The sequence below is a fragment of the Cinclus cinclus genome, chromosome 2, assembly GCF_963662255.1.
Source record: "Cinclus cinclus chromosome 2, bCinCin1.1, whole genome shotgun sequence".
NCBI classification, from domain to species: Eukaryota; Metazoa; Chordata; class Aves; order Passeriformes; family Cinclidae; genus Cinclus; species Cinclus cinclus.
In genome coordinates this window covers 114,882,659-114,908,771 of record NC_085047.1, presented here as the reverse complement: position 1 = coordinate 114,908,771, position 26,113 = coordinate 114,882,659, and the positions used below count along the sequence as shown (strand labels likewise).

Here is a 26,113-nt window from a genome sequence, read left to right as displayed (position 1 = left end):
GACTCAACCCAGGGCCTGTTTTGGCACTGGAGGTTGGCTCCTGTCCTCTGGGGATGATTAATTTTGGTAATTAGCGCAGCTTTTCCAGCATTTCTGGGCAGTGATGCCGCTCATGGAAGCAGAGGAGTGGAAGTGGGGTGGGACCGGGCTGGCCAAGGCAGCTGAGCACCTCTGTGAGCCCTGAGCAGAGACCACAGGGCTCCTCCAGAGCCTGGTGCCTCTGGAGAGGAGGCTGACAAACATGCTCCATCCTGCCAAACCCCAGGACAAGTCTGGAATGTGCTTCCAGCAGGATCTGCCCTAACCCATCGCTCCATCTAGTGCCAGCTCCTCTTACAGCACCCAGTGCCTTCAGCTCCAAAACATCCCAAAATGATGCTCCTTCCACCCTCAGAGGCTGCTTCAGGAAACCTTTTGTTGTTGTTGCTTGTTGGAGGCTTTTTGGGGTTGGTTTTGTTGTTTTTTTTTTTTTTTCAGGTGCCTCCTGAGTTTATAAAAGGCAGCAAACTTCTGCCCTAAGGAAGGGTTTGGGTGAATCCTGCTCTCCTGGAGGGATTTGGATGAATCCTGCCCTCTGGAAGGGCCATAGGTGAATCCAGCCCTCCAGAAGGGTTAAGGGTGATTCCAGCCCCCCAAAGTACCCTGTGTGAATCCAACCCTCCAAAATATCCTGGGTGAATCCTGCCCTCCAAAATGGCCATGGGTGAGTCCTGCCCTCCAGAATATTCATGAATGAACCCATGCCTCCAGAATGTCCTTGGTGAATCCACCTCTTAAGAATGGCCACGGGTGACTTTAAAACTTCCATGAGTAAATCCAGCCCTCCAGAATATCCAGGGTGAATCCAAGCCTCCAGGAAGTCCATGGATAAATCCTTTTCTCCAGAATATCCGGATTGAATCCAGCCCTCCAGAGGGCTACAAGTGAATCCACCCTGGAGCAATCCTCTCCTCCAAATGTGTGCTACCACTTTACACTTTTATTAGCAGTTGTGCTGCAATGTGGCAATTTGTGAATCACTGAGCAGCCCCAAACACACAAACAGCAAAAATAGACTGCAAAGCTCAAAAAAATGCATGAGTGGGTTGTGCAGATCCCTGTTATTAAAATAGGAAAATGGACTGGGACAGTAAAGTGCTGGACAGATGTTGAAAAAATCCCAGCTCTAAAGAGATGAGGCAACTGAGAGGCATTTTAAAAAAAGATTTTATTCCATTATCAATCTCATTGAAGGGTGAAATGTAAGAGATGCAAAACTCTGGGTCATTCTATCAGAAGCCAACTTATTTCCTGGTTACAATACCTTATAAATGTTTTTCAGCCTATTAGCTTTTGCCACACAATGGTGCTAATACTTCTAACACAAATCACCTATTATTTTACCCCACGTGGTCTTACCACAATGCATCTTTCCCAGCTCTAATTCTCCAAAATATCTGGTCTTTTTGCAAGGCCATGGTTTGAAACTTGTTTCTAGTTCACATCAGGGCTCAGCAGAGTCTTCAGCTGCCTCTCACACTCGTGATTGCAATCACTCTTTAGTGCTGGTAGCACACACAGAGGGAAAAAAAAGAACTTTTCTGGCTGCATGCTAAACTTTGGTCCCATATAACATTGGAAGCACATGGGAATCATGCACCTGTCTTTCAGCAGACACCAACATTTGCAAAGCCAAAGAGCAAAAAGTGTCACTGCTGAAGTTGCCATTGGAAATGAGCACAATTTTAGAGCAGCTGAAGGATTCAGTGGTCCCTGGATGCTGCTGAGCAGCCCAGGAAGGTGAATTACTTGGACAGGGTGCTCCCTTCATTACTAAATGCACTGAGGCAGGACTTTCATGGAATTCTGCTGTCTTTGGAGGTCCTTCATCTGCACCCTGTAACTTCTTTTAATTTATAAAGCTGTGATCCTATCATTTTCTTTAATGAAAACTTCCACCTCTTCAGGTGATAGCTCCATCAGAGATGTTAATGAATACAAAAAGTCCATTATCTTGGAACGGGGATTGTTTTTCAGGAATAGAAATGATTGCTTCACTGACAGATAAAAAGCTCTCATCAATGGGTTATAGAAATTGCAAGCAAAATTAATCTCAACAAAAGTTACTCTCATTAGTTTTAATAATGGAAATATTTCTATAATTATCTTTATGTAGAAACATTTGAATTAAAAAAAAAAAAAAGCAAGTTAAAACGTGGTCTAAATTACCAGGCAGATTCTCTACTCATAAACTTATGGGCTATGTTGTTCAAATGAAAAAATAATTAACGTCTGAGTAAAAATCTTAATGTTGTCAATTTTGCTACTGCAGATAATGCCAGCGTGCAGGAAGATTAATTCCAATACTGCGTATTTGTTTTTCTCATTGAAAAGGGAGGGAGCGGGGGGGGGGTTGGGGGGGGGGGTGGGAATATTTGTGTCCTTGGAAAAGACATCCCCTCCTGCTGCACTCTCTGAGCAGGTGATAGCTCGATTTTCCCTGTGCTGTTCGTGCCCACAGCCCTGAGTCCAGTCAGGGTGTGCCCAGGGAAGGATGCTCCAGAGGGTTATGGAAGTGAGGGATGGACACTGCCTGGAGGGTCCTGGGGGGTTTCTCACAAGCATGGAAATATCCAGGGTGCCGAGCAGCTCAGTTTCGGTGAATCCTAGTGCCATCTTTTGGGAGAAATGGGAATATGCCTTGGCCAGCCAGTGTGACCTGACACATCCGAGGAGAGGGAGCTGTGGCTCTGGGGAGTCCCTGGGGTGGGCACACTGCCAGCCTCACCTGGGACCTGCTGAGGGCACAGGAGAAGGGCAGAAAATCCTCAGAAGGAACTCAAGGTGCACCTGCAGTGACTACAGCAGCAGCATAAACCCAGCCCAGGGCACTGACCGTGCCATTTCCAGCCCTTGCTGTCATTGTGTCCCACCCCCGGGCACCTCTGCCTCTCCTCAGCTGCCCTGGGGGACCAGGTTCAGCACCACAGTCTGCTCCAGGCTGGGAAAAGGGCACAGAGCCTTCTTTGCAAAGCCCAGACCTTCAAACAGAAACTGCATGGAGAGTCCTAAAATGTCCTGTGCAGCCAACCCTCACCAGCCATAACGCTGTAGGAGAAAAGGAGAGTCTGTGTAAGGGCTGTGCTGCAAAACACAGCCCCCAAAAACACCTCTTAAAAACCACTTGGTAAATCCCTGCAGAGTGCCGAGGAATGAGGAGATGATGGGCAGATTTCACCAGGGAGCACTGGGGGCATGGAAACCACACGTGTGTGACAGACCATTCCCCAGCTCCATTGCCTTCTCTGAGGCTCCAGCCCCTCAATCTCCCTTTGGAAGTGAGGAGTCCAAAACTGGGCAGGGGAATTCACGGTGTGGCCTCAGGAGTTCCCAGCACAGAGGGACAATCCCTGCACTCTCCTGCTGGCCACACAATTCCTGGATGCCATTGGCCTCCTTGGCCACCCAGCCCACCTTCACCATACCACTCCTGAGCTTTTTAAAAGAGATTTTTTTTAATTTTTTTTTTATTTGCTGAAGAGAAAAGCTCCTGGTGCCTTGCACAGCCACAGCTCCATGAGAAATAGGGATTGATCAATCAGGAGCTGACTGATCCCATGGACAGGACAAGAGGACAGAGTCTCAGGCTGTACCAGGGGATGTTTAGGTTGGATATTGTCTGAGTTCAAGAAGCATTTGGACAATACTCTCAGGGACATGGTGGGATTCCTAGGGTGTCCTGTGCAGGGCCAGGAGTTGGACTGGATGATCCTGGTGGGTCCCTTCCAACTCAGCCTATAACTTTTTTCCCCCACAGCCCCACGGCTGCCTTTATAGGGGACAGGGTCACCCCAGGGCTGTGCACTCAGCCTCAAGCCCTTCCAAAGGAATGTGACTTTCTTAAATGACAAAGCACCAGGGAGGGATTCTGGAATGTCTCCGGAACATAAATCCCATCAGTCTATCATATTTGAGAGCCTAAGTTGCTTTTGGTCTTTTGGAAACTTTATCATCAGTCAGCTCACATTCACTTCACTACATTTTGCCAGGTATTCTGACTAAATACAGCTGATTTACTTCTTCCAACTTGTCTCCTTTTACTTTGTGCCAAAATAGGAGGGGAAATGCATGGTGCAAGCAATGACTCCGTAATATGAGTCATATATAATATATATGACTAATACACACATATATATATATATGACTCCATAATTCTGTCCCTGTGCCCTGCTCAGGTGTGACCCTACCTGCAGAGCTGCCCCAGGCCTGGTTCCCAGCACAGGGAGGAGCTGGAGCTGCTGGAGAGAGCCCAGAGGAGGCAGCAGGATGAGCAGAGGGATGGAGCAGCTGTGCTGGGAGGAAAGGCTGGCAGAGCTGGCATTGTTCACCTGCACAGGAGAAGCTTTGGGCTGAGCTCAGGGTGGCCTTGCAGGGCCTGGAGGAGCTGCAGGAAACATGGAGAGAGACAATTGCCAAGGGATGGAGGGACAGGACACAGGGAATGGCTTCCCACTGCCAGAGGGCAGGGCTGGATGGGATACTGGGAATTAGGAATTGTTCCCTGGCAGGGTGGGCAGGGGCTGGGATGGAATTGCCAGATTTGCTGTGGCTGCCCCTGGATCCCTGGAATGTTCAGTTCCAGGTTGGACACTGGGGCTGGGAGCAGCCTGGGACAGTGGGAGGTGTCCCTGCCTTGGCAGGGGGGTAGAACAAGATGATCTTTAAGTTCCCTTCCAACCCAAACCATTCCATGATTCTATTCTCAGTAAAGCCCACCAGACATTTTTGAGAAAGGGATGACTGAGTCACAAACCAAACACCTCAGCTTTTGTGAAAAGTAGAGAAATAAAAATCCAGCAGTAACTGGGAGCACCAAGCATGTCTCAGCTCAAGAGCTGTTCCAGTAGTGACAGTGGAACATCAAAAATATTAAAGCAGTGACTGGTTTCCCACCTCAAAGCCTGCTGTGCTAAAACCTTGCTCTGTGATCTGCAGTGAGTAGGAAAAGGAGAGAATATTGGACTTGGCACAGAGCAGGAGACACACACAGAGAGTATGAATGAAACTTCCATGTTTTTTGGTGTACAATTAAAGTAACAAGAGTGAACAAAGCTGTTTGCAGAGTGCTAAGCCAGCACTTTGTACAGCTCGTGACAAAACAACAGAGATGTATGGTCTGATGCTTTTATACAGTCTGCAGTGACTGATTATATACTACCCATTTAGCATTGCAATACATTTAATTGTTGAGGTAAGTGGTTAAAGAAATGAAAAATGCTGGTTAGCTCATTTTGCACAGCGACTGGAGCTGGATATTACATTCCCAGTGCAAATTACCAGCATTGGCAGGGCTATTTTACAGCTGTTCCGTCTGCAGCCTGCATTGTAATGAAGTCGTGACATGAAATGTTTGTGGAAATTGTAATGAAATGTTAGCTGAAAATATATTAAAGTGGTGAGTGTGGAAAGAGAAATGAAGTACAACATTCACTCACTGCAATGTCTCCCCGGCTCAGGCTCCTGCTTCAGCCCAGATGTGCTGACCTGCCTCCTCCTACCCAACTGCACATCACAGCTGCTCTGCGGCCCATCCTTTGGGCTCAGGTTTGGAGCTAAACCTGACCTTATTTTCTTTTTAAGCCTCCTTTTTCTTCCCCTGAACCTCTAACTTCCCTCAGGCTCACAGCCATCTTCTCTTCCGTTTTCACCTCTCTTCCTGCAAACCTCTTGGCACCCAGTTGCTGTTTCCTTCTCCACATCCCTCAGATCCATCTCACTTTCCATGGTGAGACAGGACAATGAGCTGTTTGGGTTTCCCTGGTCGTTGGAGCCTCCCTGGCATCCCCTGTCCTGTGGAATTTCCCATTTCCAAGGGCGAGGGAGGTTGAGCTAAGCCAACCTCTTTGGCTGCTGCCCTCATGTTCTCAGCCCAGGTTTTGATGCTCTGGTTGTCTCCCTGTTTGCTGACAGCTCAGAGCCGACCTCGTGTCACCGTCATCAAATCGGGTCCAACAGCACCAAGTAACCCCTTGGATGTCTTAAACTCCACTTGCAGAATTTGGTTATAAAGGTGTCAGTGTCACAGCATCTTGCTACTCCTCTGACAGCACTTCAGAACTCTCTTCTTTACATATCCAATTTTGCCTCTTTCTCCCATTTTTCCTTCCTCTTCCCAAGCCCTGCTGATAAAAGCTCTTTCATTTCTCAGGCTGTATGTCCTCACCCCTGTCACCTCCTGGAACAGCCAAAGTAATTTTCACATTTTTTTTGAGACTCAAACCCTCCTCCAAAGGCTGTGTGTCACTTGCTGAAGTCCTAAATTTCTGTCTTTTCCTTGGAAACCTGTCATGGGTGGTTTACAGCTTGCTTACAGCCATGCAGAGGCACTTGGAATTTTTCCATGTTTGTAACCAGCAGCCATTCAGACACTCCAGCCCCTTGGGGAACCAGGCCATGAGCTGTGCCTCTGTGCCAGGATATGAGCCCATCACAATGTCCAAGGACCTTCCACATATTTCCCAGATTTATCCTCAGCGTATGCTGGAAGAAGTAAAAAAAAAGTTCCATCCCCTCCCCTCATTGAAGAAAAAAGTGGAAAATGTTCAGCCTAGTCTTGGTAGAAAATACAGAACTTTCCAGCATTTATTAGCCTTGTGTATTTAAAGATAGAAGCACTTCAAAGCAACATCTGTTAATCATGATCTGTATTTACCCTCTCCAGCACAATGGGATCCCACTCATGGCTGGGTCATCTGAATTCATTCCCATCCCAGCAAACTGAAATATGTGGATATACCAGACCAATTTCTGGGAACTAAACAGCATGAGGGCATTTTTAAACCATAAAACAAATTAATATTTTTATTCCCCCCCCCCCCCCTTTTTTCCCCCTTGTATTTTGAGTACACTAATGCAGGTGAACATACACCTCCCCAGGTACAGCAGAAGAGAGACATTATTTCTAAAATTGACCATTTCAGTGGTCAGTGTGGCTGCAGAAACACTGAAGAACTTCACAAGTCCTCCAGCTCTTCTCCATGAGGATGGAGAGAATTGGTTGAGTGCTTTGAAGCCCTCTCTCATCCCTGGCAGTCCTGTGCCCATGTCACAGGTGGCCAAGGGATCTACACGGCTGTCTTGTGACACTAACTGGGAATTTCGCAAGAATATATGAATGAATTGAGTAAAAGACATGCCTAAAACTTCAAAATTGCCTTTCATGTCCTCTTAGAATTGCCTGGAAGCCTAAAAGTACCATGGCAATAATTTAGTCCAAGTTCTTGTGCCTGTTTTAGAAGCCTGTATCCAATTTGGCATCTGGATATGGAATTTGGGGACGTGGTTTTGGGGTGATGCTGGCAGTGCTGGGGTGTCAGTGGGACTGGATGAGCTTGAAGGTTTCTTCCAGCCTTGATGATTCTGTAATCCTGTGATTCTCTGCAGAGCAGATTTTCAGTTTTCTGCAGAGAAAAATGATGCCTTCAGCACAAAGAAAATTGGAAATGAACAGGCATTTTTTGGGGGGCAGGATGAGCTGGTGGAACCAGTGCAGCAACTTCACTCCAAGAATTTGGGAAAACCATCCCAGTGGTCTGCTGGTGGAGACACCTGAGGAAAGGAGACCTTTCGGCTCATGAGAAGGAAACTCCAAAGAAAGAAGAACATGAAAATCTATCTTTTATCTGCTCAAGGACAGACTTTCATCCAGGTGGGACTGAAAATGCATCAGCTGCTTGACTGGGAAGAACAAACTCCAGTGGGATGGAGGTGTAGTGATAAAAGTCCTAGGTGGGAATGGTTTAGCCAGGAGGAGACATCAGGCCTGGCAATGTGCAGGGGAGATGGGGGGAAGGAAAAAAAAAAACAAAATAAAAAGAAGAAGGGCACACTAGCAATTGTCAGAGAAGAAGAGGGATAGGTTTGTGAAGTGGAATATGTGTAAGCTTGGCAAACACCCAGTCAAAGGGAGCATGATAACAAACCACAAATATTTGGAAAGCTGTAAACACAGAGGCAGGCAAAGAACTCTGGAGGGTGATGCATGGGGAGTGCAATTACATGGAATTAGAAAATACAGAAATGAAAACAACAAAAATAACAAAAACAAACAAACAAAAGCAACAAAACCCCACAAAAACAAAACAAAACAACCAACCAAAACCCCCCCCCCCGCCAAAAAAAACCACCCCTCTTTGACAATGAGATGTGTAACAGGAATGGGTGGAAATACCCTGGAATGGAGACCTTTTCAAAGGAGAAGGTTAAGGAAACTTCAGACAATGTACAGCAGAAAATAGGTTTGTTATTATGAGATGGATGGACAGGGTTTCCCAAAGAGAATTAATCACTGCTTCTAGGATTGGGCACAGAAAATTATTCTGCCTGTTAGCTTTTTATATAATATATATGGACCAATATTCTGGCATGCAACCCCAAAATTTTCTGAGCCTGGTTTTGAGAAGTCCTCAATCCAGCTATTTAAAGGGACATCTTGGGGCAATTCCTGGCCTAAGAACCCTGGGTGTTTTGTTAGTTTTCTTGAAAATATGTGCCCTTTTAAAAAAGGGCTAGGGAGGGAGCCGACAAGAGAGATGGAGAGGGACTTTTTAGAGGAGCATGGAGTGCCAGGACAAGAAAAATGGCTTCGAAATGACAGCAAGTGGGGTTAAATGGGATATTGGGAATTAAGAATTGTTCCCTGGCAGGGTGGGCAGGCCCTGGCACAGAATTCCCAGAGCAGCTGTGGCTGCCCCTGGATCCCTGAAGTTCCTAAGGCCAGGTTGGACACTGGGGCTGGGAGCAGCCTGGGACAGTGGAATGTGTGCCTGTTGGAACCTTTTATTTCCAACCCAAACCATTCTGTGATGCTATAAAATTAAATTTTGAAATAATTTTCTGCATTCTGGTTGGCCTCAATATCCTCATTAACCAGCTCAAAGTATTCTCATTAACCTTTCTTCAGGCAGAGCTCATGCTGGGTCATGCTCTGGTGTCCTTCCAGCTGCCAGTGCCTCCAAGGAGAGGTCACAGCACCCAGGGGACAGCAGCAGAGCCAGGAAACCTTGGGGGACTGCAGCCAGGATCTGCTGTGAAGATATCCAAGTGCTCCCACCACTGCCCAAAGAGGGAATGAAGAATTTGTGTTGTATCAGGAGGTAAAATTCAGTCAGGAATTAACTGGACCTTTTGGATGCATGAGGTGCTCTTCTGACTAACCAGCAATTTAGATCATCAGAGACTATTTTCCTAATGTGACCAAAACTTGATAAGATGGCACAGAAAAAGATCATGGGATGAATAATCATATGATGCAGATAAAACAGTTTATTTTACCTTTAATACACATGTAAGGAGAAATTTATTTTAAAATTATGTTTTAGCTGGGGCAAGAAATAGTCTGAGATAGAAAAATTTGCAAAAGGAAAGTCAAAATCCCTGATGATCCCTGTGCTTCTGTGGGCAGTTTAAAAGGCTCGTGGAATTTGAGGTGCCAAGTGTGGAGTCTCTGGAATCTGGGTAAGGTTTGCAGCTTGGCTGACAACTGACTGTAAAAAACCCCTCTAACTTAAACAAATTGCTGAAGTTATTAATATTAGCAATTTCTGCAAATGTGGGCACATCAGGGCCGTGTTGTCCAGGTGCTAAATGGCAAAGAGAAGATCCAGCCAAGGTCTTGGGGTCTGTCTGAGCTTCACTGAACATCTCTCATGGTATGGACACGGAGTTCCTGTGCTGGGCTTATCCCTTGTCAGGGTCACAGGGAGACCCTACAAACAATCCCAATGCAGCAGCAGTAGGGTCTCTCCATCCTTCACTCCCCTCTTGCAAAATCCGTGTTTTCCAAGGCTCCTGGATGGCAGGGAGCAGGTCCTGGAGGAAGGTGTAGCTCTACAATGCTGACCAGTGAGCTCCCCACGGGCAGCTCAAGGATTTTACTCTTCACACGAGGGACTCCATCAGGCCATCAGCTCTGGCTCCATCCCTGTCCCAGGATGTGGACCCCAATGCCAGGATGTTGTTCCCATTGCACAGGACAAGCTGGACATCCTGCAGTCAGCCCTATGAGCACTGGGCATGCTTTGGAGGCCTCCAGGCATGACTCTGCCCATCTAAACTAAGACCTTATTTAAATCTGGATGTTTAGTGTTTAATTAAAAGCTGGTTCAAAAATACACTTACCATTTCAGGTTGAAGTACACATGGAGCAGACAGTGAGGATCTGTAGATTTATTTCCACTGAAAGGCAAATTATTATCTTTATAGTCACACATAAGTGTGCCTGCCATAACTCTGTAACTTTCTAAAATAGTGACTGAACTTTTCTGAGAGTTCATTTTTTTCTTTTTTTTTTTTTTTTTAATAGAAATACAGACTTACAGTGCTTATTTCCCTACTCAGGTCTCACATTGGTAACACAATCCTGTGCTTATGAATTTCCACCAAGACACTCCTAACACAAAGCCTGGTGAGCTGGGTCCCATTGCTACCCAAAAAAATGTATAAGCAGAACATTTCCTATAAAACCTGAAACCACACCCGTTTTGTCTGGGAAAAAGGACACAAAAAACAGCAAGAAGGAGGGATACAGAGGGCTGAGCTGTCTGGGATTCCTGCAGCAAACACTGTGGAGAGCCACTCATAAATGTCAGGGCTGATTTTCCAGACCGGTTCTTCAGATGGTGTTGGGAAAGAATGGATTTATGCCAGTAGGCACCAGATGCAGTTTGGGGGCCTAGGGTACAGAGTGTGAGAAGAGAAAAATAAAAATCCCTGCCCTTTGCAAACAGCCAGGATGGGCTGCAGTGATGAGTGAACAAGGCTGCCATACACTCCATTCTAAAGTGGGGAATAATGGAAATTGTTCATTATTCACTTTATTTACTAATAAAGATACAGAATGTATTAAGGGCAAGCGGGCAAAGCAATTCAACACATGATTCAGGAGGAAGGTACATCTCAGTCTGAGATTTTGCAGCATGACTTCATGGCAACAAAAGATAATTTCTGAGTAAGAATACTCTTCCTTGGAGGCCTCCCTCAAGCTTCATTTCCAGTCTTGGGCGTGGAGCTGTCAATGAATTAATTGGGGATGGTTGCAATCTCTGGGCCAGCACAGGGATGGCAAGGCACTGTTAAAGAAGGGCTGGAAGTGTTTCAGCAGAACTGTCTGGAAAAGAGGAACACAGCACCTGTGCACTTTACACTTAGGCTGTTTGCTCCTACATTTTCACAGCCCAAAAAGCCTGGCCTATTTTAACCTGGTGAGTAGCAGATCTGGCATGGGTGTGACACACAAAAAATGCAAACACAAATGCAAACCACAGTGTCAATCTGAAATTGCCATGCTAGGCCAAGCTTATTTTATTACATACATTCTGCAATCTAAGGACTAATATGTTCATAATGTAAACATTAAGCATACAGAGTTAAAATTCAAGGCCACAATAGTTTTTTTTGGATTGTCCCTTTTTTTTGGTTGGTTTTTTTTTTTTATTTTGTGTGTGTGTCTTTGGTTGGCCGAGATCAACTCGTAGTGTATAAATGCATAAGTTATATAATAATTATATAAAAAGGAAAAAAAAATAACATTGAACTTGTATACTTCATTCTGACAAACGCACAGCGTTCGCGACTCGGTAAGAAAAACTGGCGCCCGCCTAACAAAAATACTCAGGTGATTTCTGATTCTGGCAGTCAGGGGCTGTCTCTTGCTCTAACCAATAGAAAACAAACTCCCTTAGTAATGATGAGGTTCTAACTGGTAACTTTTAAATATCAAACACAATTCCAGTTTTGCTTTGTTTTTTTTCCCCCCTAAAAACAAAAAGAGATGCATATTCTGATTTCTCGCTTCCTCTGCTTTTCCCTTTCCTCACTTTTTATTACTACTGTTCCTCCTGAAATACTGGGAATGGTATAATACTGAGCAATATGTTTCACAAGTCCAAACAAGTGTTTCTTCATAGTCCCAACACTACAAAGTTTTCAGTCTTTTCAGTCTCTATTGGTCAAGAAGTTTCTTTCCTCCCCTTCTCACCACCTTCATCCTCCTCTTTCTCCTTCCTGCTTCCTCTGTCAGGTGCAGGCCTCTGATCTACAATCATACACTTGCCCTCCAGCACATTCTCATTTCCCACGTTTGGCTCAGGGTTCCTGTAAAACTGTCAAGGAATCTGAAAGTTTGGGTTGTCTTCACAGTTTTGAGTAGCTGATTCGCTCTGATGAATGGATCTCGTTTGATTGTAACCACAAAACTGCTGCTTCTACTCCAAATCAGCTTCCACACTAACCAGTCTCTTCTGCTGATATGTTTCTATTTTTTAAATACAGATAGGCTTTTTTTTCCCTTTTTTTTTCCCTTTTCCCTCTCTTTTGTAATGATCCATATACTGTATGTTAGGTCACTATAGACTTATCCTTATATTGCTGTAGTATAGTCCCAGTTTTGCACTAGCATGATATCAAACTTTACACACAAGCTTATCAACTTTTTAAGACCACCAGCTTCCGTAGGTTTTCCTTATCATTTCATGCTTCTACCTACAATAGTCTATTGTTGTTTGGTCCACAGAATCGATGCCCATATACATTACATTTTAGTATCTTAATACTTCTTGGATATTTCCTTTAAATCCCTACTACAAAAAGTCTTTTTGACTCCTATTTTAATGTGGTTTTGGGTTTCTTTTTCCCAGCCAAACCTTCAGTTGTCTCTTTAGGCACTTTTAATTCGAGTACTCCAACAGAGTTCACTGCGACTCCTCAGCGACCGAACCCCAGTGAGAAGCGTCTCTGCTTTTGCCTGGTGTTTATTTTCCCCACCCCACTTAGTAGTAGGTGCCAAGATGAGAAGGCATGTGAGCAGCTGGCAGCCTGGTGTTGGGGTAGATCCCTCCAGTCGGCGAATTCCAGTACGGATTGGGGGCGGCAAAAAAGCTGGAGGATGTTACGGGCAAAGCAGGGGGGTGGGGAGCCACAAAGTTCATCTTCTGCGGGTGCGCGTGGTACGAGCTCATGTAGGGCAGGTCCGATGGGTATTTGTACATGGACGACTCCGGGGGGTGAGGCTGCAGCGCCTGGGCGATGCCGTGGAAGTCGAATTTGTAGGCGTAGCGCTTGCCGTGGACCTTGGTCATGATGTTCTTGTCGTAGTAGTAGCGCAGGGCGCGGCTGAGCTTGTCGTAGTTCATGTTGGGTTTGCTTTTCCTCTCGCCCCAGCGCCGCGCCACCTCGTCGGGGTCTGTCATCTTGAACTCGCCGTTGGTGCCCTCCCAGGTGATGCAGTTGGAGTTGGAGCTGTCCGACAGCAGCTCCAGCAGGAATTGCCACAGCTGGATCTGCCCGCTGCCTGCGGGGAGGAACAGAGAGGGAATGTCAGGGCTGGCATTAATAATGGCAAGGCATCAATCCTGCAGGCTCTCCCCGAGGACCCCATTAGGAAATGTTGTGATGTTGGCTCCTAATTCTTTCTATTAAGCAGTCCCCCTTCTCCCAGGACTGTGTCACGAAACCCCAAAGAGCAGGGGGTAATTGCAATGTGTCGTGTTTTCCCTCATGTGAGTGGCAGAACGCCATTCCATGGAGATTTAATTGTTACCTAATGTCATTCAGCGCAGACAATTGATGGGGAAATAATACAGCGCTCATTTAGGAAACTAATCTCTAAAGTTCAGCACAAACAGCTTTCACTTGCGTAACACTCTGCCTGTTCTCACAGCATTCTGTTGCAACTAAGTGTTCCCCGCTATGGAATGAGCCCACACAAAATGGAGAAGTTCAGAGCAAGCTGGGCCCGTGCCAAACCGTATCGTCCCTTTGCAGCATTTGGGGAAATGCAGAACGGAAACTTATTAGCTTGCTGTTGCACTGCATACAACCAGAGGGCAAAACAATTGCAAGAACAGTGAAAAGGTCCATAAAATACATCCTTGTCATCATTCTGCTCCAAAGGAGTTTAAATGATTATTTTACATTAAGACATAAATTGTTGCTGTTGTATTTTTCTCTGTCTCTGCCAATTCCACCGCAAAAAGAAAATAGTCAGTCTGCTGTAAACTTTGCAACAAAGGTAGGGCAACAAAATTTGTCCATTTTAGACAAGTGAAAGAAGATTTCAAAGGGCCTTGCCACTGACAGTCAGTGTTAGGAGCTTAGCGTTTCTTAACAAAGCAACACTGAAATGGTGCAAAATGCAGCTGAAGCAGCTTGCGATGCAATCTGTTTCACAAGCATGGTGTCAGCAGACTTTGCCAACCAGCCTGGATGTGCTAACTCTGAACTACGTCTCTGACCAGGAATCGGTTGGTTTTCTTTTTTTTTTTTTTTTTTATCCAAACCAGCTATGTGGGTATAATAAACAAGCTTTTCTTTAGAAAGCTTATAGTAGCAATTACAGTATCAAGCTGGAGCAGCATCTGAAACCCATTAGCAGTTTATACTTCAGTGCAACTGAAACCAATATTCATTTAAATTGTATTTATTCAAACTGGCCTTAATGAATTTCTTCTGTTCCATTAACATGCATTAAATAAACAAACAAACAAAAGAATCCATGGTATGAGCAAGGCATGCAAGTTTTAATACACGAAACATAACAAGAGGATTAGGCTTTGAAAATCAATAAACAGTTCAGCACTGGACAAAACACAAATTTTTGAATAAGCAATCCAACATATGTTCTAACATAAACACTTGCCTTCCAAATGTAATATATAGTCCTATGAAAATAAATGGTTGCTGTCAATTTCCTTTTAATGAGAGAGTAATTCCACCAATTTATAAACACACAAAACATGTTAAAGCACAGGAATGATGGCGTGGAGGAATTCCATATCCAAATGTTATAAAAGCATCCCAATCCAGATCGTGTTAGTGTCATCCACAGTGATGAAGTCAACCAAATGGACACCGGATAAAGTTTGGCAAGCCATGATTTATGACCAAATTAACGGGATGTAGGGCTGCACTTCCAGTCAAGACCAGTGCTGCCTGGAAACCCCCACCACATCAAGCCTTTTGGAAAATCCTATTCTTCACACTTAATTACTTTCCTCTGCCACACAAAACTGTTCAGATAGTCAGCTAATCTAGAACTGTGCTCCATGTCATTTGGGAGAAAGTGAAAGGAGCTGATCAGCATTTTGGCAACTTCAGGCCTTGAAAAACCCTAAGATTGTTGTAAAAAGGAAAAAAAAAAAAAGAACCACTGTCACTGGGGGCTGAGGATACCTGTGTGGAGCAAGGAATGTTGTGCCCTGGGACTGTCCAGGCAAGGGACACAAGGGGAGCACACAGTGTCAGTCTCCACTGTGGTGTTGACCATGGTGCTGTAGAGCCACAGCATGTCCCATGGACTTGGAGCAGTGCAATCTGCACAATTCCCAACCAGAACTACTAAACTACCCAGAAGAACCCTTGTCTTTAGCAAAAACATGCTGGTCCAAGGTTGCACTCGAGGATCCTTGAGGTTTTTTCCAGCCTGAGTGATTGTGTGAGTCTGTGTTTTTTTTTGAAGCTACACATCCCTATCCACAATGCACTCCATTGCCTTCTTGAGGTGGGTGAGCATTTTTGAAGTGTTTAAACCCGTTATTATTTGCAAATAGATTATACATTCCTGGTTTTTGTTTTCTTTTTCCTATATATTTCTGCTGGGTTATTCATCCCAAAGTTTTGTATTCATCAAGGCCAGTATGATACTGTGTTGTGGATTAACAGAATCTGAGACACAGCTGATGAAGAGTGGTTAAGAGATTTGTACCCTTTTTGTACCATGGAGGGATAACTGGAGACCAGAGGGGGTCTCTTAACACCCCTTAACCAAATCCTGATATTCAGGCAACTGAAGTGAACTCCATCTTCAAAGGCTGGACTCTTTGGATGTCCTTCCCAACTTTAATGATTCTAAATTCCTCAGTTCCACACTGTAGAGTGAGAAAATCAGGGACATCCCCTTCCAGTTCTGGTCTTAAAGCTTAAGTGGGGACACTCAGCAGTGAAAGAAAGGAAAGCCTCCTAAATCACCAAAATCCCTTCTCACCTGGATTTGCAAGTCGGCTGCTGGTCGGTCCAAGAATCTGATATGGATCTACAAAATTGTGAAAGAAAGATTAAAAACCCTGCAACAGCAATGTCAAATATCTTAGGTACTATTTCTGAGCCTTGTAAGGGGCAGTGTGCACTGCCTGATGGGGCAGCACCCAACACCTAAGCAATTTGCTTCCTCTGCATGGCAATATTTGCTTATTTCCCTTTCAAACTCGGTGTGCAAGGATATACATTTGCTTTTTTTACTGTATTAATGTGCAGATGCATATATGCAGAATGCAAATTTTGTTATGAAGCATTCTGGTGGTGGAATCCCCATCCCTGGAGGTGTCCAAGGAAGGCCTGGATGTGGCACTGAGTGTTCTGGTCTGGGGACAAGGTGGGGATGGGTCACAGGTTGGACTAAATGACCTTGAAGGGCTTTTCCAACCTCAGGGATTCTGTGACTCTGCGATTCACTTTTGTCACTGGACTCCAGTGAGACATCCCATGGATTAACCCTGCAGCTGAGGTTTTCAGGAGAGCCTCTGTCAGCCTTACAGTGCCTGCAGCATCTCAGTATTTCCCTCTAGGAATTCCCTCTGGAAATGAAAACTTACTTTGGCCTGAAGTCCAACAGGGGAAAAGGGAGGGCTGTAACAGCAGGACCAAAGCCAAAGTGATGGGCTGCAAGCACTGAGTGACCCTGTGGCTTTTACAGCCAAGAAGACAACGAGGTTACATTCCTTACACATTTAAATAATCTGTGCAGCTCACATACAGCCACTAAAAGGCCCTCAGGATTTATATAAATCATTGGTATATTTCTAGGAAGTTTCTCATGGTTGGAAGGACAGATTAGATAAAACAGTGTTTGGGCAAAAATCAGTGTAATACTTCCCAGGCAGTCTGCATGAGTTAATGAGACCTAGTCATGCACAGTCTTGTTTAGCTATAACAAAAACCAGAATAATGATTTAAAATCCATGTGATAAAAACTGGCTCAGAGTCTTCTGAGCTAAGAATATCCCCTAAATCTCTTTTATTTCCTTTTTCTAACCTTTTGCTGTTAACAAAAGCCATGACTGACTCAGGACCTTTGTAGTGCTCTCCAGCTACCTGTCCAAAATACAGCTGAATTTGCAGTAAGGGATTAGGTCCCACCCCATGGATTTGCTGCTCTGAAAACACAAAAGGCACCCATTTTGCTAAACCACTACTCTATAAACCCATAAACTTCTGCTTTTTCCTCAGCTTTCCAACAGACTGAGAATCCCTCTAATATTCCTGTTGTGTTTCAGGAGCCAAATTCCAATGGGTTTCTGTAGGCTGTAATCTATTCCTTTCTTTTTTTTTTTCGCTCATGCACATTTTTCAGCTGCTGGCATCTCAACTACTGGGGTCTTCTGACATTTCTACCTTCCACCTTTGTACCCAAAATGTAGATATATATATATATATTTTTTTTTTTTAATAGCATTTTTATTCTGGAAGGTTGTCCCTGCCTTTAAACATGGCATTTATCCCAAATCCAGCTGCAGAGCAAACCCCATTCACATCTGGGGTTTTGGTGCTCTCCATCTGGAGTGGTCTGAACCAGACTGTGCAGTCTGGCTGCCCTTCTCATCACATTCAACAAACCCAGGCAGAATTCAAACAAATGACACCCACCTAACTGAGGACGCTGGTCTTCTGTTTTGGGAACTGTTGAGGATGATGGCTGAGTAGCTGAAAATGGAAAAAAACAAAAAAAAAACAAAAAAAACCCCATGTAGTTATTTTTCCAGTTAGGAAGTTGATCACCAAACCTATGAGAGGTCCCCAGGCCAGGAATTCCTGCTGCTCTCTGCTCCAGGTTGGATACAAGAGGATTTAAAGCTCATAAAAAGTTTTTTAAGGCTCTCTGGTGATGGACTTGAAGAAGTTTAAGGAAGGATGTGGCTGCCCAGTGACACCTCCCAGTATTACCTATACAATTGGCTTTTCAAAAATGCAGGGATAAAACCCCTCCAGAGCTCCTGCACTTCCCTTTGGAGTATTACCCACATTTCCCCAGCTGTGCAGATGCTTTTACCTTTTGACTGAGGGCTGGGGTGGCTGTGACTCGTCCACGCTGATCTCCTGGCTTGCTCATAAGGCAAATCTGTGAAGGAAAAAGGCACTTATTCATGCAGATATGGCCTAAAGTGACTATGTCCAAAAAGGGCACGTTTGAGGGGACTCAGGATTTGGAAGATTACTGAAAACAGGCAGGGGATTCTCTGTTCAAACCTTTATCATCTTTACTGTCTCTAAAAACAGCAGTAATCACAACAGTTGTGTTCTGCACTGCTCTGCAGAGGTGCCTGTTGCTGTCAGAAGTCTGAGCTGCACTGAAATTGGTGGTGCAAAGAACCTTTAGAGACAATGCAGAGTTCATCACTTCCAAAGGTTCAGGGTACTCCCTTTAGTCCCCTTCTTCAGCCCAGGACACCAAGGACTGGCACACACTGACATTATGAATAATCTGTGCTAGAATCTTGCAGGAAAAGTCCTCCAAGAGCTCATTTTACTCATAAATCCTCCCAAATTCAGCATCTAACAGTATTTCCTTTTCAGAAGACAGGCTTTAGTTGATTTATTCCTTTCTGCTTCTTGGGACAAGCTCCTTAAATTTACACATCTAAATTTTAATTTCCCTTTCTTTCATTTACTCGCCATTTCTATTTTATTTCAGTGCTTTAGCATATAAAAAAATTGAAAAAACTAAGCCATAAAGGCTTTCTTCATAAAGCAAATGTAGTGAATTCAAATGTTGGGTTTACCCTTAGAAATTTTTGGCAGTTTCCTGTGCTTTTCCACGGCTGGCTTTAACACATTAGCTAAAATTACTGCCAAAATCAGAGTCTTACGTAACTTCCAGGATCTCAGGAAGGTAGCAGTGCCCACCTGGTGGAACTAAGTTGGTGCAGATGTCTTGACTCTCAACACCACTTGTGCTTTATTTCAGAAATCATGGCTGGAAATGAAACAGCCCCAGACTGGCTCTGTGCAAGGCAGATATATCTGCCCATTTCCAAGCAGTGGGAAAAACAGCATTGCATGGAAATAAAGCGTGATGTAAAATGCACAACCAAATTGCCTTTCATTTATTTAATCTGTTTGGCACTGCCAGCACTGCCACCTCCCAGAATCCTACACTTCAAAACCTTTGCTTTTGCTGAGATTTGCAATTGATTTTTGTACTGCATTTTCAAAATTAATAATCTTGTATCCCTGATTTCTTGAGAACGATCCCACAGCTTCTGAGAAAATAATGTGAATTTTACAGGTGCTCATCTCTGAGCAGAATATGAGTTCTTGTGACCTGCAGATGTCCTGCCCAGGCTGAGATCAACACTGCTGTTTAGTTAGAGACTTTTCCATCTGGCAAAAACCATCCAGAATTACTCTGGCTGTAATTCCAGTGGGTTGTGAGTTCTGTGTGTACACAGGGGGCTCAGCTGTGGGGTCTTGCAGGTATCTTGTGCAGTCCTGCCTTGCCCGTCCAGTTCCCCACCCCATGGCAGGTTCTCCTCTCTACATTCCCTTGCCAGGCAGATTCTGATGACACAAGGAACCGATTTTTTCCCTGCAGTTTTTCCACTCCCTGCCCAGAATGACGTTGTCCCAACCACAATTCCACCCACAATCTCTTCTCCTTTCTTTCTCATTTTTCTTCTTTTCTTCTTTCTTTCTTTCTTTCTTTCTTTCTTCTTTCTTTCTTTCTTTCTTTCTTTCTTTCTTTTTCTTTCTTTTCTTTCTTTCTTTTTCTTTCTTTTCTTTCTTTCTTTCTTTTTTCTCTATTTATTTCTCTTTCTCTCTCTATCTCTCTATCTCTCTATCTCTCTATCTCTCTATCTCTCTATCTCTCTATCTCTCCTCTCCTCTCCTCTCCTCTCCTCTCCTCTCCTCTCCTCTCCTCTCCTCTCCTCTCCTCTCCTCTCCTCTCCTCTCCTCTCCTCTCCTCTCCTCTCCTCTCCTCTCCTCTCCTCTCCTCTCCTCTCCTCTCCTCTCCCCTCCCCTCCCCTCCCCTCCCCTCCCCTCCCCTCCCCTCCCCTCCCCTCCCCTATTTTTGCATCTCAAATTCATCCAACACCTGTGCCCTGAGAGGACTGGGAGATGCTGTGTGTGCTTGTACTTGGTGGCACTTGAAACATACTTGGTACAAATTCAGTACTGTGACAAAAATGTTTTGCCTTTTAACTCATCACATCACAAGAGGTTCTTTTGACTACGCCCTCTCCATGAAGAGAAAAATCACATTATCAGCTTTTCTTGAAACAGAGCAAAGTTCCAGCTTCATGCTTGCTTCAGCATCGTGCCTTGATAAACACGTTGTTATCCCAGATAAGCAGATCTGTTTTTGTCCATGGGATATCAGCACATGTCCTTATCTCAGACAGATCCCTGATGGGAATGCTCCTGTTTGGCGAGCCAAAGCCCAACCAGGTGTCCCTGAGCTCCTGAGAGCCTCATTGTGTTACTGTCACTGAAACCTCATGTTCTGTTGTAAAGGTGACTGAGAAACCCTCCCATGCACTGCAAGCCCTGCTCATTTCCCATTTTCTATTGTAGTGCCTTAACAATGGCAGTGCTTAATTACTCTCTCCAGAACTGCACCCCAGGATTTGGCTGATTCCCACTGAACATTATTTATTCCTCCCGCTCCTCATTTTTGACCTTTTTCATGTCATCAAGTGGCTGTCCCCAGGGTCTGCTTTTGCTCTCACATGAACAGTGCTTTGTTATGGGAAAGCTTCTTTGCAGTCTGGTTGAAACATGACATTTAATTCAAAGGAAAGCCACAGAATAAGCCAAAAAACAGTTTCCTGAAAGAAAACTGAATTTCTGCGAAAACTCCTTCTTCTCTGAGTAGAAATTCTGACTTTGAAGATGTCCATCAACTTTCAATTGTAAAAGATAAAATAAAACAGTACTTCCAAAATAACTACAGTTCTTTGTAGAAAATGTTTAGCTCTGGACAGAAGAACAGAGACACCCCAAAAGTAAACTGAAATTCCACAAGCAATTGTGTGAGTGCAGAAAAGGTGTTGACACAAAGCATTTTGTTCCCTAAGTGTCATTTTAAATGTGGGTTAGATAAAAATGCTGAAATGAAGGAGCTCACCATGACTGATATGTGGTTTAGGACCTTTTCCTCTAGAGAAAAGTAACATTTTATTTTTCCGTCACACATAGGATGAAACAAATATGGAAATCATAGACCTTGTCAGGGAACAAAAAGTCCTGATTTTCATTCAAGTCTAGTGGAAAATAGACTCATTCCAGCCTTTGCCTGAAATCCTCTCTACTGGCACAGCTTTTCCTGCAGGACACCAGGTCTCTCTGGTCCTATGTTAGATGTTCACTTCTTCTGGGAATTACTGAGAGTTTGGGGCCTCCGGATTTGTGCTTGTGACTGTTTCTATAGCTCTGCTTTGTTTTCTCATCCCTGTTTGTGTTGACATTCCCCAGTGTCCCTGAGAGCTCCTAGATGTCCCAGTCTGCTTTAATGCTCCATGAAAATGTTTAATTTGTTTGGAATATCCCTTCTTCTTACACTGACACTAAGCAGGTGCTCTGTGACACTCTTTATTTTGATAATTATATCGCGTTTCCTCAACCCCAGACTGTGATTTGTACAATTTCAAACCTCTGTATCCCTCAACATGCTCCAAAGATTCTTCCATACTCCCATGGCTTTCCCAGGCATTTCTAAGCACCTCTAAATTCTGCAAAGAGCCTTTTTGATAAGGGATGATTGACACAGCTTTCCATGCAAGGGGTATTTAATGGTGCAGCCACATTTCCCATGGGATTCTCTACTGTGGTTCTTCATTTGTTCACATTTTTCACTTTGGCCCTGAGCAGAACAGTGGCTGTCACTGTGCCATGAATAAAGTTGACAGTATTAGGTTGCTCCTTCATGAGTGAAGGGGGTTAATTTGGAATCAGTAAGACCTGCAAATAACTTGTGCCTGGTGCTGCATTTATCAACTTGTATTTTCAGCTGTTAATACATTGCCAAATTGTTTCTCCCTAATGAACCTCCTGGGTACCTGGACAGGAATCCTGTAGAGGAATCTCTGGGTTTAAGTAACAACAAAATCATAAAATCAAGGAGTGGTTTGGGATGGAAGGGAACTTAAAGATCATCTTGTTCCACCTCCTGCCATGGCAGGGACACCTCCCACTGTCCCAGGCTGCTCCAGCCCCAGTGTCCAACCTGGAACTGAACATTCCAGGGATCCAGGGGCAGCCACAGCACATCTGGGAATTCCATCCCAGCCAGGAACAATTCCTAATTCCCAAGATCCCATCCAGCCCTGCCCTCTGGCAGTGGGAAGCCATTCCCTGTGTCCTGTCCCTCCACCCCTTGGCAATTGTCTCTCTCCATGTTTCCTGCAGCTCCTCCAGGTCACAATTCCATCTCCCCAAAGCTTCTCTTCCCCAGGCTGAACAATCCCAATTTAACTTAAGATGTCCATTACTGGTGACAGGCTAATTAGCCAGCTCTTAATTTGTTTACACTGATTTAAATTATATTGTAAGTAGTTGTGGGGTGTTTTGGTGAATGTCTTATGAAAGCCAAACGCATTGGTTCAGCAGTTCCATTTTTAGCCATGAATACAAACAAACAAATCTAACAGAGTTTGACTTCCAAGGATCCAAACAGGTTGAATCTGTTGATGCAATAGCCTGGTAGTTGTTTTTTTTTTTTTTCTCTCTTTCCACATTAGCAATCACCAAATCTACAGACATGCATATATCCACATATACAAGACTATATAAAATAGTACCTGAATGTACCCTGGACTCTGCCCTAGTACAAATATAGTAACTGATGTTCAAAACCCCTCTTTTTAATGTGCCAGTGTATGTTTTCACCAGAGCTCAGCCAATTCCAGTGCATGTCTCTTCAGAGCACTTGGATTTTTGCTTCTGCCTCAGTAATGGATTTCCTTTAAATTCAGTATTTGCTGCAATTCCTCTTAATGTCCCTTCATACTCTGCACTCATTTTTGGAAAAGCAAATGTCCAGATTAGGCATTTTTCCAGCATTTTTTTGTGTTGAAGGGTGATAAAAAGAAAATCTTTGGCTTCATAGCCATGTCCTCATCTTCTTTAATTACTCCCATTAGCCTTTCACAAATCAGCACATCCACAAAACTTGCACAGGTTTCAAAATTTTGAGCATTAAGAACTTCCTTATGTTTTGATTTTACTTAAGACTCTTAAACTCACTATCAGATTGTTGTGGGTTCTGCTTGCCTCAAACATAAATAAAATGTAGACAGCAGGAGAAGCACATATCCTGCATTTTTAGAGTATTTTTCCACAACAGACTTCAAATTAAAGGGAATTTTAGCCTCATTTTACAAACAGAGAGCTGAAGGGCATTGACAAGTGACTGTGCTGGGACAGTGCAACAGAACCAGTGAACAGAGCTCAGGTTTCTGATTCCCTGGTGCTTTAAAAAGTTGATACAATTGCTTCAAAGACAGAGATTTGTGGAATAAATGGACTTATTAAACTCTTCTATTTAATTCTTTCACTCTACACAATTATATAGACACATACATATGCGATATAAATATATATAATGTGTGTTCATAATAGAGCCTCATATTTATGAAAAGGGAGTGGAAGGAGAAAAATAATGTGATATTTCAAGAGATGAAATGAGTGAGATCACAGCACACAAAAAATGGTCATTGTTCATACCTGGTCTGGTTGCAATTCTTTGTGTTGCTTCTGGATAAACTGATGTGTTTGGAAAAATAAAAGTGGCACCTCCTGAAGAGAAAGAAGAGGACATAACACCTAAAGATTCATTTCCACAGTGACTAAATCCACCAATATTTTTCCCTCCTGTAGAGTGAATGAATGAATGAATGAATGAATGAATGAAGACTCTGAATAACTGATTTCTGCCTTTGGACTGTTATATATAAAAGTTCATTCCAATAATCTTTACATTTATGTAAATCCATTCAAATTACCGGATAAAAGTCTGTGCAAAATCTGTTTTAAGGAGACAGTCAAGCTCAGGAAACCCCTTCTACCTCCACCTTGGAAAGTGGCTTTCTACCCCCTGAAATAAAACCCCTTTGCCTCCTTTAGTGCATTTCCAGAATGGTTCATATTTTCAACAGAGACTTTTGGGTCAGGCCCTCAGATAACTCATTAACCTTCCCCAGAGTGAAAAAAAAGAGAGAAATATAGAGCTTGATGTAGGAAATGGAATCTCCCTTTTCCTAGACATTGAAATTGCTCTGACTACATCAAGGGACTTCTAATGACCCTCCCCAGGAACATCATAAAGGTCAATTACTGCTGATTTCAATAACTTTTTTCTAACTCTTTTGTGGTCCGCTGAAAATTGAACAACTAATTTCCCATCTGCTGATGATCAGATCGACATTATTCACACTCCCCAATGACAGATAATCTCATTTTGGTGAAATTAATTTCAGAGTATCATTGTCAGTGCACACACAGAGAAAAAGATAACACACAGAACTGCTGAACAACACTTGGATGTCTGTAAGTGGAAGCTGCTTGGCAAATTAGAATCTCTAAAGCCAGAGATGGAAAAGACCATCAAGTCTATTTATTTTTAAAAAGCACTTAAATCTTATTCCAAACCACATCCAAGTAAATGGAAAAAAAATTTGTTGCCTTTGGTGGGGCTTGCAGCAGGCCTGGAGCCCACAGCAGGACTTTGTTTGCCACTATGACCAGTGGCAAACCTCTAATCTCAGGGAAAGATCTTCTAATCCAGTGAATTTTGCTATGAAACTCACCCAGAGTGAAAAACAAAATCAAATATGAAAGCACCATTGCGATCCAAGTTTTGTTTTCTTTTTCTTTTGCATTATCCTTTGTGTTATCTTTTTCCTTTCTCATAGAGAGTTGTTATTTCTGGTCACTGTAGGTAACTAAGACCCTCAGGCATGATCATGCAATATTCCAAACTTCTTTTGTAGGGATAAAAAACACATTATTTGTATAATTCCATGCCATCCTCTGTTACACAACTGTTAGAGGAAGTTAAAATGGATTCTGAATTATTTTCATAATTTTAAAGTTGCATACTGAAAGACAGATGAGGCATGTGTCATCCTCCTGCCTACACTCAACACTTTCCCGGGACAAACTAACAGAAGGGTGAATATCAACACAAATAATTTTAAATTCAGATCAGACTTAGTGGGGATTACAACATCAGACTTAGTGGAATTACCAGCTCAAGTCCCACAGCAGGTAGAAAATGAGATGAGCTAACTGCCTAAAGAGCAATTTTACTGATTTCCACCACATTTAGTTCATGGGAAGGGAGACGTCCCCATTCCCCAGAGCCCAAAGCACTTCTGAGCTCCAAGAAACTTCTAGGGATCCACGGAGTAGATCTGACAGTAAAATGGACAGAAGAACCAAAAAAATTCCACAGGTAAAAGGCCCCAAACCTGCAGTTTTGTGCTGTGTCAGGATAAAATTTTCTTGCAGGACACAAGAAATGTTTGCACCATTTTTGCACCACCTGGCCCTGTGTGATCTCACCTTTTCTCTGTGTGCCTGTGCAGAAAACACACAGACAGCAGGGAGGGGATTCTCTTGCCTCCCTCCTGATTTACCACTTCCATTTTTTTAGCAAGCAGCCCATGGGAAGGAATCCTGTGCTTTTAGAAGATGACCTACAGCAGTGGGAGCAGTGCCAGCATTACCTGTGTTTCTAGCATGCATTAACCGTGGAGAGTTTTGTAAGGCCTTATCAACATCATCTGAAGTCAAATGTGGAAGAGGAGCTACAAAACAAAACAAAAAGCAACACCAAAATGTAAAAAAAAAAATCGTGAATCATCTTTTTAAACCATATTTTCCCCTGACAGGATTGCCTGAATGTAAATCTATCAACAGCCTGCAGTTTGGAGGGAGGTGTGTGAGCTACAGGGTAAATTAGGGCATTCATTTATCCAATACCATCATTTATTGTTATGAATGCACAAAATTTCTGGCTGGTTATTGACAATGTGCGTGTGGAGGAGACTGCACCGCACTGGTGTTGCAATGCTTGGTGTTTTTT

General features: G+C 43.6%; 1 protein-coding gene across 1 annotated transcript in view; it reads right to left on the bottom strand.

The window, feature by feature from the left end:
- Positions 1–12,806: 12,806 nt before the first annotated feature.
- The window catches only part of ERG (ETS transcription factor ERG), a 37,110-nt gene continuing 23,803 nt past the window's right edge, over positions 12,807–26,113 (bottom strand). The window contains exons 5-10 of the mRNA XM_062514980.1: positions 25,755–25,835; positions 23,752–23,823; positions 18,080–18,148; positions 17,677–17,733; positions 16,019–16,066; positions 12,807–13,327 (exon numbers count right to left, since the gene is read on the bottom strand). Coding sequence (XP_062370964.1) covers positions 12,807–13,327; positions 16,019–16,066; positions 17,677–17,733; positions 18,080–18,148; positions 23,752–23,823; positions 25,755–25,835 — 848 coding nt within the window. The remainder of the gene's footprint in view (positions 13,328–16,018; positions 16,067–17,676; positions 17,734–18,079; positions 18,149–23,751; positions 23,824–25,754; positions 25,836–26,113) is intronic.